The sequence below is a fragment of the Telmatherina bonti genome (assembly GCF_933228915.1).
Source record: "Telmatherina bonti genome assembly, chromosome: 15".
Classification (NCBI taxonomy): Eukaryota; Metazoa; Chordata; class Actinopteri; order Atheriniformes; family Telmatherinidae; genus Telmatherina; species Telmatherina bonti.
In genome coordinates this window covers 4,030,677-4,049,487 of record NC_136613.1, presented here as the reverse complement: position 1 = coordinate 4,049,487, position 18,811 = coordinate 4,030,677, and the positions used below count along the sequence as shown (strand labels likewise).

At 51.0% G+C, this 18,811-nt stretch overlaps 1 protein-coding gene across 1 annotated transcript in view; it reads left to right on the top strand.

Annotated features, from left to right (window-relative positions):
• The window catches only part of ahr1b (aryl hydrocarbon receptor 1b), a gene marked incomplete at both ends in the record, with an annotated part of 71,796 nt that overhangs the window by 35,455 nt on the left and 17,530 nt on the right, over positions 1 to 18,811 (top strand). The window contains 3 exons of the mRNA XM_079253995.1: positions 4,200 to 4,289; positions 7,555 to 7,684; positions 8,109 to 8,242. Coding sequence (XP_079110121.1) covers positions 4,200 to 4,289; positions 7,555 to 7,684; positions 8,109 to 8,242 — 354 coding nt within the window. The remainder of the gene's footprint in view (positions 1 to 4,199; positions 4,290 to 7,554; positions 7,685 to 8,108; positions 8,243 to 18,811) is intronic.

Below are 18,811 nucleotides of genomic sequence, written 5' to 3'. Positions count from 1 at the left end.
TAGCGTCAAATCACGGCAACGCCATCTCAAGACGCTTTACAGACAGAGGGGAAAACATAATGAAAGCCAATTCATAACAGCCTATATAAGGAAACCAACAGATTGAGTTGAGTCCAACTCAATCTCCCATCCTGAGCAAGCACACTGGCAACAGTGGGAAGGAAAAAACTCCCTTTTAACCGGAAGGAAACCTCCGGCAGAACCCGGCTCAGGACAGGCAGCCATCTGCCTCTGCTGTGTGGGGGGAAGAGGACAGAAAGACAACAGACAATGCTATTTAATGTTGATGCTATTTAGTTCTGTTGAAGCTTGTTAGCATGTTGATGCTACTTAGCTCTGTTGATGCTAGTTAGTTCTGTTGATGCTATTTAGTTCTGTTGAAGCTTGCTAGCCTGTTGATGTTAGTTAGCTCTGTTGATGCTAATTAACTCTGTTCATGCTAGTTAGCCTGTTGATGCTAGTCGGTTCTGTTGATGCTAATTAGCTCTGTTAAAGCTGTTAAGCTCTATTGATGCTAGTTAGCTTGTTGAAGCTAGTTAGCTCGGTTGAAGCTAGTTAGCTTTGCTGAAGCTAACCAGCTCTCTGTGATGATGTGGCTCATTTCTAATCCTTGTAGATTAACATGTCCAATGGAAATTAGATTCTTGTAGTTTTACTTTGTAAAACTGTAAATGTTTGGTCAGAAAACACGGCAGATAAAACAGTTTTAACGTTGTATTTTTTATATTTCATACCCTAAATGCTAGTTGAAATTAAATAAATTAATGCTGCATCCAGTCATGTTGCTGCAGGCGCTTTGCACCCTGCTCTAGTTTTGACGCCGTGGCTGAGCATTAACTGGCCTCAGACCTCTGACATGAACCAGGCCTGGGATGCAGGTCAGACCTTTTTGCCCACAAAAAACCGGGCTCCACTAATGCTCTTGTGGCTGAGTGGGAGAAAATCCTTTCAGATAAGTCTTTTGGACGGCCGGCTGTTAAAGCCCAACATTAGTGCTCATGATTTTAGAAAGAGATGTTTGACAATCAGGCTCAGCGTTAGCTTGTCAGCATATGTCATAAAGTCCTAAACCGGATCCGCTGCCGTGTTTTCTGCTCAGTAGGAGAATAAAGTCAACGGTTGTTGGAGTTTTTGTGTCTTGTGCATTGCACATGTGACTGAAGGACTGAGCGCGCTCACTGGCTGCCAGATCTTTTTGGGTTTTGCTGCAGTCATTGATTTTCCAGTCCAGTTCCTTCCAATGTGCATCACACTGGCATTCCAGGAGAGGAAACCGGCCGCCCGCCACTCCCCCGACCGGAGCGCCCAGCTTTCATTTTTATTTCCCCACGTTGCTCATAATAATGAGAAATGAAAGCTGGTTAGTTGGAGGTGAATGTGCCCCCTCCTCTTCCTCCAGTTCACCAGCTGGGCCGGTTTTTCTTCACATTGGATGGTTGTAAATTATAGAGAAGAATCAATTATTCAGACTCAGAAAAAGGAGGAAACCTGGCAGAATTTATCAGATCTTTGTTGATTAAAGTCTCGACGACGCTCTCAGGACATCAGCTGACCTCATTACTGACTTTTCTGTGTGATCCAGACTTTGTGGGCCAGCGTTGTTCTCCACTCGAGGCCGGATCGGATCACGTGCAGCTGGAGGTTAAGGAGTGGACGGCGTGGTCTGAGGAGCCGTTGCCTGGTTTGATCCGTTCGGCGTCATGGCGGCTGCAGAGCCGAGCGCTCGCCTTCCTCCTCACTGAGGCGCTTTGACATTTGCTTGTTTGTGTTTACGGTGGAGGAAGTGTGGCAGATAATCGTAGCGGGCCACTGGTGTATTATGTGAAAGAATAACATGGCGTCTGCAGCATTAGTCACCGTCCCCCCGCAGACCGCCTTTGTTTGAATATTGGTGGTTTTGTGAGGACATTTTCTGAGTGTGTGTTGTTTCCGAGGCCGTGAATGAGCACATGTTCGCTTAGTGAGGCGGAAACGTTGGAGCAGCTGCTCCTCTTTGAGGAGAAACAATGAGCGCGCTCCATTTCACCAAAAATAATTCGATATCCTCCTTTTATCCCCGTTTTCTGTCTCGCTCCTACCCGCTGCCTTCACTTGTCATTTGTTGTTTAACGGGACTAGAGCACCCCATAACCGGAAATTTCATCCGACCCAGAGACGTACACACAACACAACAACGTCACAGCGGTGGGTTGAGGACACGCCCATAAATCCACGCTTCGCTCAACTGTTTGAACATCTGGATCTACTTGTTGCGATGGCTACGTCGGTTGTCGCTCCAGCAGACTCAGATGGAGTCATTTATACTGCTGAGACGTTGAAATATTCTGATTAAGCCATGATTATTGAGCCATGATTATTGATCACACAGAACTGACAGTTCTGTGTGATACAACTGATGTATGCCACATATATACATCAGTTGTATGTATGTGGTAGCTCAGGTCAACAAATCAATTCAGCCTGGCACGTTTCGACAAGATAGCATGTCTGGACTGGTTTAGACTGGTTACAACCATCCACTTTGGCAGGACCACCTTCTAGTAGAGATGAGACCAAAACCTTTCCTGTCGATTAGTTTATGGAACGTTTTCCATCAATATCAATACCAACAGATCATCCTTGCCCACAGTTGTGCAGTGTGCATTAATAATGTGCAAAATATGACAAAGTAGTCAGATAAATGTAACATGATACACAATAACCTGCATTAAGCCTGTAAATCATAAAAAAACATCATCACTAAGAGAATCATCATGACATCTGATTGGCTGCCGTGATCATGTGACAGAAGGAATCCACTGTTTCAGGGCTTCAAAACAATTTGATTGTCTAAAACTGTGAGAAATGAAAACTAATGGTGTGTTTTATATCAGCATAGCGGTATCTACATGCTCAAAGTATCAAATCCAATATTTTGACCGGCAGATATCGACGTTTTCTGCCGTGGAATGACCTGAGAGATGTAGACCTAACCCTGATGACCCGAGGGATCTGGTTCTTAACAAACCAGAAGGTCCTGACTGGATTTTGGTTGAAAGGATAAATTCCAGAGAAGAAGTTGAGATCTGAGGACTGGACTTTTGTCTTTCTGCTTTCCGATGTTATATAAGTGATAAAAACCATTTGTATGTGATGCTGAAGTCCAGGTCCAGGACCATTCCCAGATATCTGGCCCGGTTGCCAGAAGTCGGAAGGAAGTTCTGGCACATCCAATCTTTGAACTGATCAATACATCAGACAGTGATCGGATCAGAACATGGTCTGCTGGTGAGATGATCATGTAGGTTTTTGTGTCGTTGGCACTATTATGGAAAAATGAGGCAGATGTTTAGATATTGAACAGCAGCGACCCCAACATGGAGCCTTGGGGAATTCCACAGGTTATGGATGTTTGTTTTTATAGATTTACATTTATCAACAGACACAAAGTAGTCCCTGCCCTAAAAACCACTAATACCAGTTTAGTTTGGTGCCAGAAAGTCCCAGTTTTTCAGGTTCAGTAACGTCTTCTGTCCGGCCGTGTGAAAAGCAGCATGTGATGCAGTGTGTTACGCTGCAAAGATGGGAAATGTAGAGCAGATATCAGCATGGCGTCGAAGGAGTCGGGAACGCCGAGGATCGACATCTGTGGTCAAACCTCGGATGAGGCGGGAAAGGTGTGTCGTGCTACTTAAACCTGATGGACCCAGAAGATGATCTGGTTTCAGAAAATGACCATACTCAATGGAAAAAAAGATTGAAAATTAAATGGATCGCTGTATTTCTTTGTATATTTCTGATTCCTTTCTCTGTTTATTCTCACTTTTTATCTAATTTCTGGATATTTATGGATTCTTCTGTGTGTCTGATCCCTCTGCTGCTGGATGACGAGTAATAACAGATTATTCTGTTCTATTTTATCACAATACGTCAGACAAAAAGAGTTATCGGCAAAAAAATAAAGACCAAACAAAAACTGGTTTCCCAAGAAATCGGATTAAAAAGATTAGAGGGGTTACTCTGAGACCAAGAAATAATGTTTAGTTCATGTAAGCAGCCTTTTTGTTTACGTCTGTACGAGTTAACTGAAGCATATTTCTGAGAACTCGTAATCTTCATTGGTTATCTCCTCAGCAGCCAATCAGACGGCAGGATACAGCATATTCATCTAATCCTGTGTCAGAGCTAAGTGACTGAGTGGGTGTGTTTCTTTCTTACAGGCTCTCAATGGGTTTGTCCTGGTTATTACTGCCAGTGGAACCATCTTCTACTCCTCCCATACCATCCAGGACTACTTGGGCTTCCATCAGGTAACGTCACACCTGTCCGCTTGGACAAAGAAGGTTGTATGTAACAGTTCTGGAGGAGGAAATACCTCCCAGACGAGTCACTGTGCAGGAGGTAGATTAGATGAAACGCAATGAAAAGTGGTGTGAAGCAAAGCAGGGTTATTTATACGTCACGCTTCATGGACCAGACACATCAAAGTGTTTTTTATACAACATGAAAAGCATTGCAGCAAAAGCAACATTATTAATTAGACAACAGAAGACATTAAAACAAATCACAACTAAACACTGATTACATAAATCACAGTAAAGCAGTTAAGTTTCACCAAATTAAAGGTCCAGCGTGTCAGAAATACTGACATCTAGTGGTCAAGACGGGTATAGCAAGCTGTGAATGGACAGTGGCCATCAGAGGACAAACTTCTTCCAGACATGAAGATGTTTTCCTGTATATAGAGCGACAGAGCCGTTCGTTCATTCATTCATTCATTTATTCATACATCCTTTGTCTTAACCATTTAGTCCAATTAAGGATGTCAGAGAAGCTGGAATCTATCCCAGCAATCGCAGTGTGAGAGGCAGGTACACCTGGACCATACCTGTCAAGTTCTGTAAAAGTAAAAGCTGCAGTACTATAATAAATATTACTCTAGTAAAAGCTGTAGTACTATGATAAATGTTATAGTTGAAAAGCTGTAGTACTATAATAAATGTTATTAAAGCAGCAGCAGATTCAGAAAACATTAACGTGATGTAGAAATGAGGGACGACTGCGTGTTGTGTTTAGGAGAGAACGTTACTGCGAGGAAACATCAATGTTTTACGATGTTTATTGCCACCATGACGGAACAAAAGTCCGAAATGTTTCAACACTGAAACTCTTTTCTCCATATCTGAATTTCCAACACAGTGAAGGTTGAATCTGACACATATCCAACCATCTTCTACTTTTCCACTGAGAGAAACTTCATTTGCTGCTGAACAGCAACAAGCTAAACCAAGTAGCTACAGCACTTTAACCCCTGAAGACCTGGCTTATGGCCAAATTATAGGAAAAGTACAATTTTTTAAAGATATGGTTTGTGTTTGTTCATTTAACAAAATGTAAACAAAACAAAAAACAAGAAATTTAATTCTATAAGATATTTATAATCACAGGAATTCCAGTTTAATCTTCTGCTTTCTGGCGTCCATAAAGGGTAGAAGACAAAAATCAGGTTGTGTTCCACAGTATTCTGCGTAAAGTTGTCGCCATAGCGATGCCAAATGTCTCAGAAACTGTATGTCACATATGTTACGCTGCGCTCTTATGGGTTAAAGCTTGTTTGTCCATTCAGAGACACCGTAGTAAAAAAGGTGGCAGCTGAATAAAGCCATGGCAGGTTGAGAGAAATGCTTCATACTAACAGTTCCCTAAGTAAAGCGATTAGATTCCAGTGGAGTGTTTAGGTTATTAACCTGTGATTTAGTTTCATGCTGCAAGTAAAAATATTTAATCCTTGCGATGGTTTCAGCATTAACAGCTGCTGGGATGGAGATGGACGGCTCGCGTGCAACATGTGGCGGCATCATTTCAGGCGTCTCCGCTGTCTCCAGCAACATGCTTGTCTCAGACAGCTGCAACAAGGCCTCCTATTAATAGCCTGGCCTTTCGTAGAAAGCAGCGGTTGCAGCAGCGTCCTGCAGAGCGACACCATGCTAACTCTTCAGGTGGAGCCCGAGTGACCGGCTCTGCACGCCGCCGCTGTGTGTCTTACATAACGCTCGCAATGCTGGACGTGCTGAAACCACACAAGTTTAGCACAGCAGTCGCTGCATTTCCATTTTTCCTCGACATTGCATTAAAACCTGGTGATGGAAACAGCGACGTTCATAAAATAGTTTTTACACTCATGATGAGGTTTTTTTTACACATTTATCTGTGGAAGTTTGTGGAATATGTGCCATGGAAACACTTTTTTTACATTTATGTGTCTCCGGATGTGATGTAGGAGGTTACGTCATTTCAGGTTAGGATGGCGCGGCGTGTCAGACTGCGTAAAATGGGCGGAGTCTACGTGACGTCACCCTCAGGTTTCTGAAGAGCTGAATTGAAGCTCATTGGGCAGTTCCTACTGCCGCCATGTTGGCAGCATCACGCTTGTCGTCTCTCCCGGAAAATACAAAAATGGGCAAAAAGGTGGAGCTGAGAGGGGGGGAGTGTATGATTTACAGGTAGCGAACTCAACCTACCTGTAACTAAGAGCGAACCAAGCTAACCCGGCACTAACAGGACTAACCAGCTAACGGAGGTAAGCGGGCTAAAGTTAATTCACGCTGTTAACCGACTAAAAACTGCGGTTGTTCTACGTTCTTCTGACTTGAAGCGGGAGATTGGGTACCTGTCAATCAAAAGGACACGCCCCTAAATTTGCCCAATTTCAAATAAATTACTTCTAAATGGTTGTCATGAAGGTAAACCTGACTGATTAAACTGAAAATGGTTTTTGTACCTGGCTGTAAACATGTTTATTTCTGCTGTAAACATGTTTATTTCTGCTGTAAACATGTTTATTTCTGCTGTAAACATGTTTATTTCTGCTGTGAAGTTGGTCTTTTTAACATGGGAGTCTATGGGGATTCGCTCTGTTTTGCAGCCCCTAGTGGATGAAGGGGGAACTGCAGTTTTATGCACTTCTGCATCGGCTTCACTTTTAACTCCTGGAGGTTATCGTTTGGTTTTAAAGGAGGAGGAGAAGGAAACCCTTTGACAGATAATTAAAGAGAAAAATAAAACCTCCACCCTTGACAGCTAACAGCAGCCAAATGCAGCGTTTTACAAGGAATCAGAAAGAGAGACGAGGGGGAAGGGCTTCGAAACAATGCCACGTAGCAACCTGACATAAGCCGCAGGTCTCGTAACAGACTGGATCCTACCCGGATTACAGGTTATATGTCAACACCTGCACATCCCAAATTCAGAAATATCACTTTTATTTACAAACGCAGCGAGCGCCTCATGTGCAGCTGCTTTTTCACCGACCAACTCTAAACAATCGCCACTTTCCCCATGTGTGTGATGGCGATCGTACTTATGGCAAGATCGGCAAGTATTTCCAATGCAAGTATCTGTGGTGGCTCAACGAGAAACTGGACTTCTAGCATTCTGGGGAACTGATCTGAGGACTGGGATGGAGAATAAAACAAGCTGGGCAGAACTGGATTTGAAAACTGAAAGAAAATGAGAGTTTTATCAGAATGTAATCTGTGGATTTTAGCATCTAACACGTCCTCTTGTTTCCCTCAGACTGACGTCATGCATCAGAGTGTCTATGAACTGGTGCACACGGAGGATCAGCAGGAGCTCCGGAGAAACCTGCATTGGGCTTTAAATCCTCCATCTGCAACATCTGGAGTGACTCAGGACTCCCCTCAAGGTACCCACCACCCCCTGCTGCACCAGGAGTTCATGTAGACTGACAATAACAGAATCCCCCCCGCTTAGGCCACGTTTCATGGAGTTCCACGTTTCTAAGAGCAGCTCCTCTGCTGCCTTGACGAGCACATTCAGACATCAACACGAGACGGTTTACACCAGCATTAAGCTGTAAGACCAGCCTCAGGTCAGATCACATGACCCTCTTAAGCCGCGGCTGCTTACGAGCTGAAGTGGTCCTGGATCTACATGTGTGTTTAAGATGCTTATGTGTGTGTGCTTTGGCTGAGCGCGGTGTGTTTAGATCTGCAGTCCCAAAACAAACGATGTGAAGGAACTCTCTCTGATACCGACAGGGACTTGACTGACGGGGGTTTAAATAAAGTTGTCTCTAATTGAAGCTGTTGGTGTTTGTGTTGCTGCAGAGGTGGAGCCGGAAAGCAGCTCGTCTTTGGTCACCTACAACCCTGAACAGCTTCCTCCGGAGAACTCCTCCTTCCTGGAAAGGAGCTTTGTCTGTCGCTTCCGCTGCCTCCTGGACAACTCGTCCGGCTTCCTGGTAGGTGTGTGACGGCAGAGACGAGTCAAAGACGAAGTTCCGCACAATCGAAACATGTTGGTCTGAAAGTTTCCATCCTCAATGAAGAAAGGCACAAACTGGTTAAAAAAAGGTTTTCACTGTGATGGAAACGCGTCCAGTCGCAGAGACAGGCAGAAAAAACACCAGTTACCAGTCGCCAAGCAGGCAGCAAACACACCAGTTACCAGTCGCCAAGCAGGCAGCAAACACACCAGTTACCAGTCGCCAAGGCAGGCAGCAAACACACCAGTTACCAGTCGCCAAGGAAGGCAGCAAACACACCAGTTACCAGTCGCCAAGCAGGCAGCAAACACACCAGTTACCAGTCGCCAAGGCAGGCAGCAAACACACCAGTTACCAGTCGCCAAGGCAGGCAGCAAACACACCAGTTACCAGTCGCCAAGCAGGCAGCAAACACACCAGTTACCAGTCGCCAAGCAGGCAGCAAACACACCAGTTACCAGTCGCCAAGCAGGCAGAAAACACACCAGTTACCAGTCGCCAAGCAGGCAGCAAACACACCAGTTACCAGTCGCCAAGGAAGGCAGCAAACACACCAGTTACCAGTCGCCAAGGCAGGCAGCAAACACACCAGTTACCAGTCGCCAAGGCAGGCAGCAAACACACCAGTTACCAGTCGCCAAGCAGGCAGCAAACACACCAGTTACCAGTCGCCAAGGCAGGCAGCAAACACACCAGTTACCAGTCGCCAAGCAGGCAGCAAACACACCAGTTACCAGTCGCCAAGCAGGCAGCAAACACACCAGTTACCAGTCGCCAAGCAGGCAGCAAACACACCAGTTACCAGTCGCCAAGCAGGCAGCAAACACACCAGTTACCAGTCGCCAAGGCAGGCAGCAAACACACCAGTTACCAGTCGCCAAGCAGGCAGCAAACATACCAGTTACCAGTCGCCAAGCAGGCAGCAAACACACCAGTTACCAGTCGCCAAGCAGGCAGCAAACACACCAGTTACCAGTCGCCAAGCAGGCAGCAAACACACCAGTTACCAGTCGCCAAGGCAGGCAGCAAACACACCAGTTACCAGTCGCCAAGGCAGGCAGCAAACACACCAGTTACCAGTCGCCAAGCAGGCAGCAAACACACCAGTTACCAGTCGCAGAGGCAGGCAGCAAACACACCAGTTACCAGTCGCCAAGGCAGGCAGCAAACACACCAGTTACCAGTCGCCGAGACAGGCAGCAAACACACCAGTTACCAGTCGCCGAGACAGGCAGCAAACACACCAGTTACCAGTCGCCAAGGCAGGCAGCAAACACACCAGTTACCAGTCGCCAAGGCAGGCAGCAAACACACCAGTTACCAGTCGCCGAAACAGGCAGCAAACACACCAGTTACCAGTCGCCAAGCAGTCAGCAAACACACCAGTTACCAGTCGCCAAGCAGGCAGCAAACACACCAGTTACCAGTCGCCAAGCAGGCAGCAAACACACCAGTTACCAGTCGCCAAGGCAGGCAGCAAACACACCAGTTACCAGTTGCCGAGACAGGCAGCAAACACACCAGTTACCAGTCGCCAAGGCAGGCAGCAAACACACCAGTTACCAGTTGCCGAGACAGGCAGCAAACACACCAGTTACCAGTCGCCAAGGCAGGCAGCAAACACACCAGTTACCAGTCGCCGAGACAGGCAGCAAACACACCAGTTACCAGTCGCCAAGGCAGGCAGCAAACACACCAGTTACCAGTCGCCAAGCAGGCAGCAAACACACCAGTTACCAGTCGCCGAGACAGGCAGCAAACACACCAGTTACCAGTCGCCGAGACAGGCAGCAAACACACCAGTTACCAGTCGCCGAGACAGGCAGCAAACACACCAGTTACCAGTCGCCGAGACAGGCAGCAAACACACCAGTTACCAGTCGTCAAGGCAGGCAGCAAACACACCAGTTACCAGTCGCCAAGCAGGCAGCAAACACACCAGTTACCAGTCGCCAAGGCAGGCAGCAAACACACCAGTTACCAGTCGCCAAGGCAGGCAGCAAACACACCAGTTACCAGTCGCCAAGGCAGGCAGCAAACACACCAGTTACCAGTCGCCAAGCAGGCAGCAAACACACCAGTTACCAGGCGCCAAGCAGGCAGCAAACACACCAGTTACCAGTCGCCGAGACAGGCAGCAAACACACCAGTTACCAGTCGCCGAAACAGGCAGCAAACACACCAGTTACCAGTCGCCGAGACAGGCAGCAAACACACCAGTTACCAGTCGCCAAGGCAGGCAGCAAACACTCCAGTTACCAGTCGCCAAGCAGGCAGCAAACACACCAGTTACCAGTCGCCAAGCAGGCAGCAAACACACCAGTTACCAGTCACCAAGCAGGCAGCAAACACACCAGTTACCAGTCGCCAAGGCAGGCAGCAAACACACCAGTTACCAGTCGCCGAAACAGGCAGCAAACACACCAGTTACCAGTCGCCGAGACAGGCAGCAAACACACCAGTTACCAGTCGCCAAGGCAGGCAGCAAACACACCAGTTACCAGGCGCCGAGGCAGGCAGCAAACACACCAGTTACCAGTCGCCGAAACAGGCAGCAAACACACCAGTTACCAGTCGCCGAAACAGGCAGCAAACACACCAGTTACCAGTCGCCGAGACAGGCAGCAAACACACCAGTTACCAGTCGCCAAGGCAGGCAACAAACACACCAGTTACCAGTCGCCAAGGCAGGCAGCAAACACACCAGTTACCAGTCGCCAAGCAGGCAGCAAACACACCAGTTACCAGTTGCCGAGACAGGCAGCAAACACACCAGTTACCAGTCGCCAAGGCAGGCAGCAAACACACCAGTTACCAGTCGCCGAAACAGGCAGCAAACACACCAGTTACCAGTCGCCAAGGCAGGCAGCAAACACACCAGTTACCAGTCGCCAAGGCAGGCAGCAAACACACCAGTTACCAGTCGCCAAGGCAGGCAGCAAGCATACCAGTTACCAGTCGCCGAGACAGGCAGCAAACACACCAGCTACCAGTCGCCAAGCAGGCAGCAAACACACCAGTTACCAGTCGCCAAGCAGGCAGCAAACACACCAGTTACCAGTCGCCGAGACAGGCAGCAAACACACCAGTTACAAGTCGCCAAGCAGGCAGCAAACACACCAGTTACCAGTCGCCAAGCAGGCAGCAAACACACCAGTTACCAGTCACCAAGCAGGCAGCAAACACACCAGTTACCAGTCGCCAAGACAGGCAGCAAACACACCAGTTACCAGTCGCCAAGCAGGCAGCAAACACACCAGTTACCAGTCGCCAAGCAGGCAGCAAACACACCAGTTACCAGTCGCCAAACAGGCAGCAAACACACCAGTTACCAGTCGCCAAGCAGGCAGCAAACACACCAGTTACCAGTCGCCAAGCAGGCAGCAAACACACCAGTTACCAGTCGCCAAGACAGGCAGCAAACACACCAGTTACCAGTCGCCAAGCAGGCAGCAAACACACCAGTTACCAGTCGCCAAGCAGGCAGCAAACACACCAGTTACCAGTCGCCAAGGCAGGCAGCAAACACACCAGTTACCAGTCGCCAAGGCAGGCAGCAAACACACCAGTTACCAGTCGCCAAGCAGGCAGCAAACACACCAGTTACCAGTCGCCAAGGCAGGCAGCAAACACACCAGTTACCAGTCGCCAAGGCAGGCAGCAAACACACCAGTTACCAGTCGCCAAGCAGGCAGCAAACACACCAGTTACCAGTCGCCAAGCAGGCAGCAAACACACCAGTTACCAGTCGCCAAGGCAGGCAGCAAACACGCCAGTTACCAGTCGCCGAGACAGGCAGCAAACACGCCAGTTACCAGTCGCCAAGGCAGGCAGCAAACACACCAGTTACCAGTCGCCGAGACAGGCAGCAAACACACCAGTTACCAGTCGCCGAGACAGGCAGCAAACACGCCAGTTACCAGTCGCCGAGACAGGCAGCAAACACGCCAGTTACCAGTCGCCAAGGCAGGCAGCAAACACACCAGTTACCAGTCGCCGAGACAGGCAGCAAACACACCAGTTACCAGTCACCAAGGCAGGCAGCAAACACACCAGTTACCAGTCGCCAAGGCAGGCAGCAAACACACCAGTTACCAGTCGCCAAGCAGGCAGCAAACACACCAGTTACCAGTCGCCGAGACAGGCAGCAAACACGCCAGTTACCAGTCGCCAAGGCAGGCAGCAAACACACCAGTTACCAGTCGCCGAGACAGGCAGCAAACACGCCAGTTACCAGTCGCCAAGCAGGCAGCAAACACACCAGTTACCAGTCGCCGAAACAGGCAGCAAACACACCAGTTACCAGTCGCCGAGACAGGCAGCAAACACACCAGTTACCAGTCGCCAAGGCAGGCAGCAAACACTCCAGTTACCAGTCGCCAAGCAGGCAGCAAACACACCAGTTACCAGTCGCCAAGCAGGCAGCAAACACACCAGTTACCAGTCACCAAGCAGGCAGCAAACACACCAGTTACCAGTCGCCAAGGCAGGCAGCAAACACACCAGTTACCAGTCGCCGAAACAGGCAGCAAACACACCAGTTACCAGTCGCCGAGACAGGCAGCAAACACACCAGTTACCAGTCGCCAAGGCAGGCAGCAAACACACCAGTTACCAGGCGCCGAGGCAGGCAGCAAACACACCAGTTACCAGTCGCCGAAACAGGCAGCAAACACACCAGTTACCAGTCGCCGAAACAGGCAGCAAACACACCAGTTACCAGTCGCCGAGACAGGCAGCAAACACACCAGTTACCAGTCGCCAAGGCAGGCAACAAACACACCAGTTACCAGTCGCCAAGGCAGGCAGCAAACACACCAGTTACCAGTCGCCAAGCAGGCAGCAAACACACCAGTTACCAGTTGCCGAGACAGGCAGCAAACACACCAGTTACCAGTCGCCAAGGCAGGCAGCAAACACACCAGTTACCAGTCGCCAAGGCAGGCAGCAAACACACCAGTTACCAGTCGCCAAGGCAGGCAGCAAGCATACCAGTTACCAGTCGCCAAGGCAGGCAGCAAACACACCAGTTACCAGTCGCCGAAACAGGCAGCAAACACACCAGTTACCAGTCGCCAAGGCAGGCAGCAAACACACCAGTTACCAGTCGCCAAGGCAGGCAGCAAACACACCAGTTACCAGTCGCCAAGGCAGGCAGCAAGCATACCAGTTACCAGTCGCCGAGACAGGCAGCAAACACACCAGCTACCAGTCGCCAAGCAGGCAGCAAACACACCAGTTACCAGTCGCCAAGCAGGCAGCAAACACACCAGTTACCAGTCGCCGAGACAGGCAGCAAACACACCAGTTACAAGTCGCCAAGCAGGCAGCAAACACACCAGTTACCAGTCGCCAAGCAGGCAGCAAACACACCAGTTACCAGTCACCAAGCAGGCAGCAAACACACCAGTTACCAGTCGCCAAGACAGGCAGCAAACACACCAGTTACCAGTCGCCAAGCAGGCAGCAAACACACCAGTTACCAGTCGCCAAGCAGGCAGCAAACACACCAGTTACCAGTCGCCAAACAGGCAGCAAACACACCAGTTACCAGTCGCCAAGGCAGGCAGCAAACACACCAGTTACCAGTCGCCGAGACAGGCAGCAAACACGCCAGTTACCAGTCGCCGAGACAGGCAGCAAACACGCCAGTTACCAGTCGCCAAGGCAGGCAGCAAACACACCAGTTACCAGTCGCCGAGACAGGCAGCAAACACACCAGTTACCAGTCGCCGAGACAGGCAGCAAACACGCCAGTTACCAGTCGCCGAGACAGGCAGCAAACACGCCAGTTACCAGTCGCCAAGGCAGGCAGCAAACACACCAGTTACCAGTCGCCAAGGCAGGCAGCAAACACACCAGTTACCAGTCACCAAGGCAGGCAGCAAACACGCCAGTTACCAGTCGCCAAGCAGGCAGCAAACACACCAGTTACCAGTCGCCAAGCAGGCAGCAAACACACCAGTTACCAGTCGCCAAGGCAGGCAGCAAACACACCAGTCACCAGTCGCCAAGGCAGGCAGCAAACACACAAGTTACCAGTCACCAAGGCAGGCAGCAAACACGCCAGTTACCAGTCGCCAAGCAGGCAGCAAACACACCAGTTACCAGTCGCCGAGACAGGCAGCAAACACGCCAGTTACCAGTCGCCAAGGCAGGCAGCAAACACACCAGTTACCAGTCGCCGAGACAGGCAGCAAACACGCCAGTTACCAGTCGCCAAGCAGGCAGCAAACACACCAGTTACCAGTCGCCGAGACAGGCAGCAAACACGCCAGTTACCAGTCGCCAAGGCAGGCAGCAAACACACCAGTTACCAGTCGCCGAGACAGGCAGCAAACACACCAGTTACCAGTCGCCAAGGCAGGCAGCAAACACGCCAGTTACCAGTCGCCAAGCAGGCAGCAAACACACCAGTTACCAGTCGCCAAGCAGGCAGCAAACACACCACTTACCAGTCACCAAGGCAGGCAGCAAACACGCCAGTTACCAGTCGCCAAGCAGGCAGCAAACACACCAGTTACCAGTCGCCAAGCAGGCAGCAATCACACCAGTTACCAGTCGCCAAGGCAGGCAGCAAACACACCAGTTACCAGTCGCCAAGGCAGGCAGCAAACACACCAGTTACCAGTCGCCAAGGCAGGCAGCAAACACGCCAGTTACCAGTCGCCGAGACAGGCAGCAAACACGCCAGTTACCAGTCGCCGAGACAGGCAGCAAACACGCCAGTTACCAGTCGCCAAGGCAGGCAGCAAACACACCAGTTACCAGTCGCCAAGGCAGGCAGCAAACACACCAGTTACCAGTCGCCAAGGCAGGCAGCAAACACACCAGTTACCAGTCGCCACGGCAGGCAGCAAACACACCAGTTACCAGTCGCCAAGCAGGCAGCAAACACACCAGTTACCAGTCGCCAAGGCAGGCAGCAAACACACCAGTTACCAGTCGCCAAGGCAGGCAGCAAACACACCAGTTACCAGTCGCCAAGGCAGGCAGCAAACACACCAGTTACCAGTCGCCAAGCAGGCAGCAAACACACCAGTTACCAGTCGCCAAGGCAGGCAGCAAACACACCAGTTACCAGTCGCCAAGCAGGCAGCAAACACACCAGTTACCAGTCGCCAAGCAGGCAGCAAACACACCAGTTACCAGTCGCCGAGACAGGCAGCAAACACACCAGTTACCAGTCGCCAAGGCAGGCAGAAAACACACCAGTTACCAGTCGCCAAGGCAGGCAGCAAACACACCAGTTACCAGTCGCCAAGCAGGCAGCAAACACACCAGTTACCAGTCGCCAAGGCAGGCAGCAAACACACCAGTTACCAGTCGCCAAGCAGGCAGCAAACACACCAGTTACCAGTCGCCGAGACAGGCAGCAAACACACCAGTTACCAGTCGCCGAGACAGGCAGCAAACACACCAGTTACCAGTCGCCGAGACAGGCAGCAAACACACCAGTTACCAGTCGCCGAGACAGGCAGCAAACACACCAGTTACCAGTCGCCGAGACAGGCAGCAAACACACCAGTTACCAGTCGTCAAGGCAGGCAGCAAACACACCAGTTACCAGTCGCCAAGGCAGGCAGCAAACACACCAGTTACCAGTCGCCAAGGCAGGCAGCAAACACACCAGTTACCAGTCGCCAAGGCAGGCAGCAAACACACCAGTTACCAGTCGCCAAGGCAGGCAGCAAACACACCAGTTACCAGTCGCCAAGCAGGCAGCAAACACACCAGTTACCAGTCGCCAAGCAGGCAGCAAACACACCAGTTACCAGTCGCCGAGACAGGCAGCAAACACACCAGTTACCAGTCGCCGAAACAGGCAGCAAACACACCAGTTACCAGTCGCCAAGGCAGGCAGCAAACACACCAGTTACCAGTCGCCAAGGCAGGCAGCAAACACACCAGTTACCAGTCGCCAAGGCAGGCAGCAAACACACCAGCTACCAGTCGCCAAGGCAGGCAGCAAACACACCAGTTACCAGTCGCCAAGGCAGGCAGCAAACACACCAGTTACCAGTCGCCAAGGCAGGCAGCAAACACACCAGTTACCAGTCGCCAAGGCAGGCAGCAAACACACCAGTTACCAGTCGCCAAGCAGGCAGCAAACACGCCAGTTACCAGTCGCCGAGACAGGCAGCAAACACACCAGTTACCAGTCGCCAAGGCAGGCAGCAAACACACCAGTTACCAGTCGCCGAGGCAGGCAGCAAACACGCCAGTTACCAGTCGCCGAGACAGGCAGCAAACACACCAGTTACCAGTCGCCAAGGCAGGCAGCAAACACACCAGTTACCAGTCGCCAAGGCAGGCAGCAAACACACCAGTTACCAGTCGCCAAGCAGGCAGCAAACACACCAGTTACCAGTCGCCAAGCAGGCAGCAAACACACCAGTTACCAGTCGCCAAGCAGGCAGCAAACATACCAGTTACCAGTCGCCGAGACAGGCAGCAAACACACCAGTTACCAGTCGCCAAGCAGGCAGCAAACACACCAGTTACCAGTCGCCAAGCAGGCAGCAAACACACCAGTTACCAGTCGCCAAGGCAGGCAGCAAACACACCAGTTACCAGTCGCCGAGACAGGCAGCAAACACACCAGTTACCAGTCGCCAAGCAGGCAGCAAACACACCAGTTACCAGTCGCCAAGGCAGGCAGCAAACACACCAGTTACCAGTCGCCAAGCAGGCAGCAAACACACCAGTTACCAGTCGCCAAGCAGGCAGCAAGCATACCAGTTACCAGTCGCCGAGACAGGCAGCAAACACACCAGCTACCAGTCGCCAAGCAGGCAGCAAACACACCAGTTACCAGTCGCCGAGACAGGCAGCAAACACACCAGTTACCAGTCGCCGAGACAGGCAGCAAACACACCAGTTACCAGTCGCCGAGACAGGCAGCAAACACGCCAGTTACCAGTCGCCGAGACAGGCAGCAAACACACCAGTTACCAGTCGCCAAGCAGGCAGCAAACACACCAGTTACCAGTCGCCAAGCAGGCAGCAAGCATACCAGTTACCAGTCGCCGAGACAGGCAGCAAACACACCAGCTACCAGTCGCCAAGCAGGCAGCAAACACACCAGTTACCAGTCGCCAAGCAGGCAGCAAACACACCAGTTACCAGTCGCCGAGACAGGCAGCAAACACACCAGTTACAAGTCGCCAAGCAGGCAGCAAACACACCAGTTACCAGTCGCCAAGCAGGCAGCAAACACACCAGTTACCAGTCACCAAGCAGGCAGCAAACACACCAGTTACCAGTCGCCAAGACAGGCAGCAAACACACCAGTTACCAGTCGCCAAGCAGGCAGCAAACACACCAGTTACCAGTCGCCAAGCAGGCAGCAAACACACCAGTTACCAGTCGCCAAACAGGCAGCAAACACACCAGTTACCAGTCGCCAAGCAGGCAGCAAACACACCAGTTACCAGTCGCCAAGGCAGGCAGAAAACACACCAGTTACCAGTCGCCAAGGCAGGCAGCAAACACGCCAGTTACCAGTCGCCGAGACAGGCAGCAAACACACCAGTTACCAGTCGCCAAGGCAGGCAGCAAACACACCAGTTACCAGTCGCCAAGCAGGCAGCAAACACACCAGTTACCAGTCGCCAAGGCAGGCAGCAAACACACCAGTTACCAGTCGCCAAGCAGGCAGCAAACACACCAGTTACCAGTCGCCAAGCAGGCAGCAAACACACCAGTTACCAGTCGCCAAGGCAGGCAGCAAACACACCAGTTACCAGTCGCCGAGACAGGCAGCAAACACACCAGTTACCAGTCGCCAAGGCAGGCAGCAAACACACCAGTTACCAGTCGCCAAGGCAGGCAGCAAACACACCAGTTACCAGTCGCCGAGACAGGCAGCAAACACGCCAGTTACCAGTCGCCGAGACAGGCAGCAAACACGCCTTACCAGTCGCCAAGGCAGGCAGCAAACACACCAGTTACCAGTCGCCGAGACAGGCAGCAAACACGCCAGTTACCAGTCGCCGAGAAAGGCAGCAAACACGCCAGTTACCAGTCGCCAAGGCAGGCAGCAAACACACCAGTTACCAGTCGCCAAGGCAGGCAGCAAACACACCAGTTACCAGTCACCAAGGCAGGCAGCAAACACGCCAGTTACCAGTCGCCAAGCAGGCAGCAAACACACCAGTTACCAGTCGCCAAGCAGGCAGCAAACACACCAGTTACCAGTCGCCAAGGCAGGCAGCAAACACACCAGTCACCAGTCGCCAAGGCAGGCAGCAAACACACAAGTTACCAGTCACCAAGGCAGGCAGCAAACACGCCAGTTACCAGTCGCCAAGCAGGCAGCAAACACACCAGTTACCAGTCGCCGAGACAGGCAGCAAACACGCCAGTTACCAGTCGCCAAGGCAGGCAGCAAACACACCAGTTACCAGTCGCCGAGACAGGCAGCAAACACGCCAGTTACCAGTCGCCAAGCAGGCAGCAAACACACCAGTTACCAGTCGCCGAGACAGGCAGCAAACACGTCAGTTACCAGTCGCCAAGGCAGGCAGCAAACACACCAGTTAC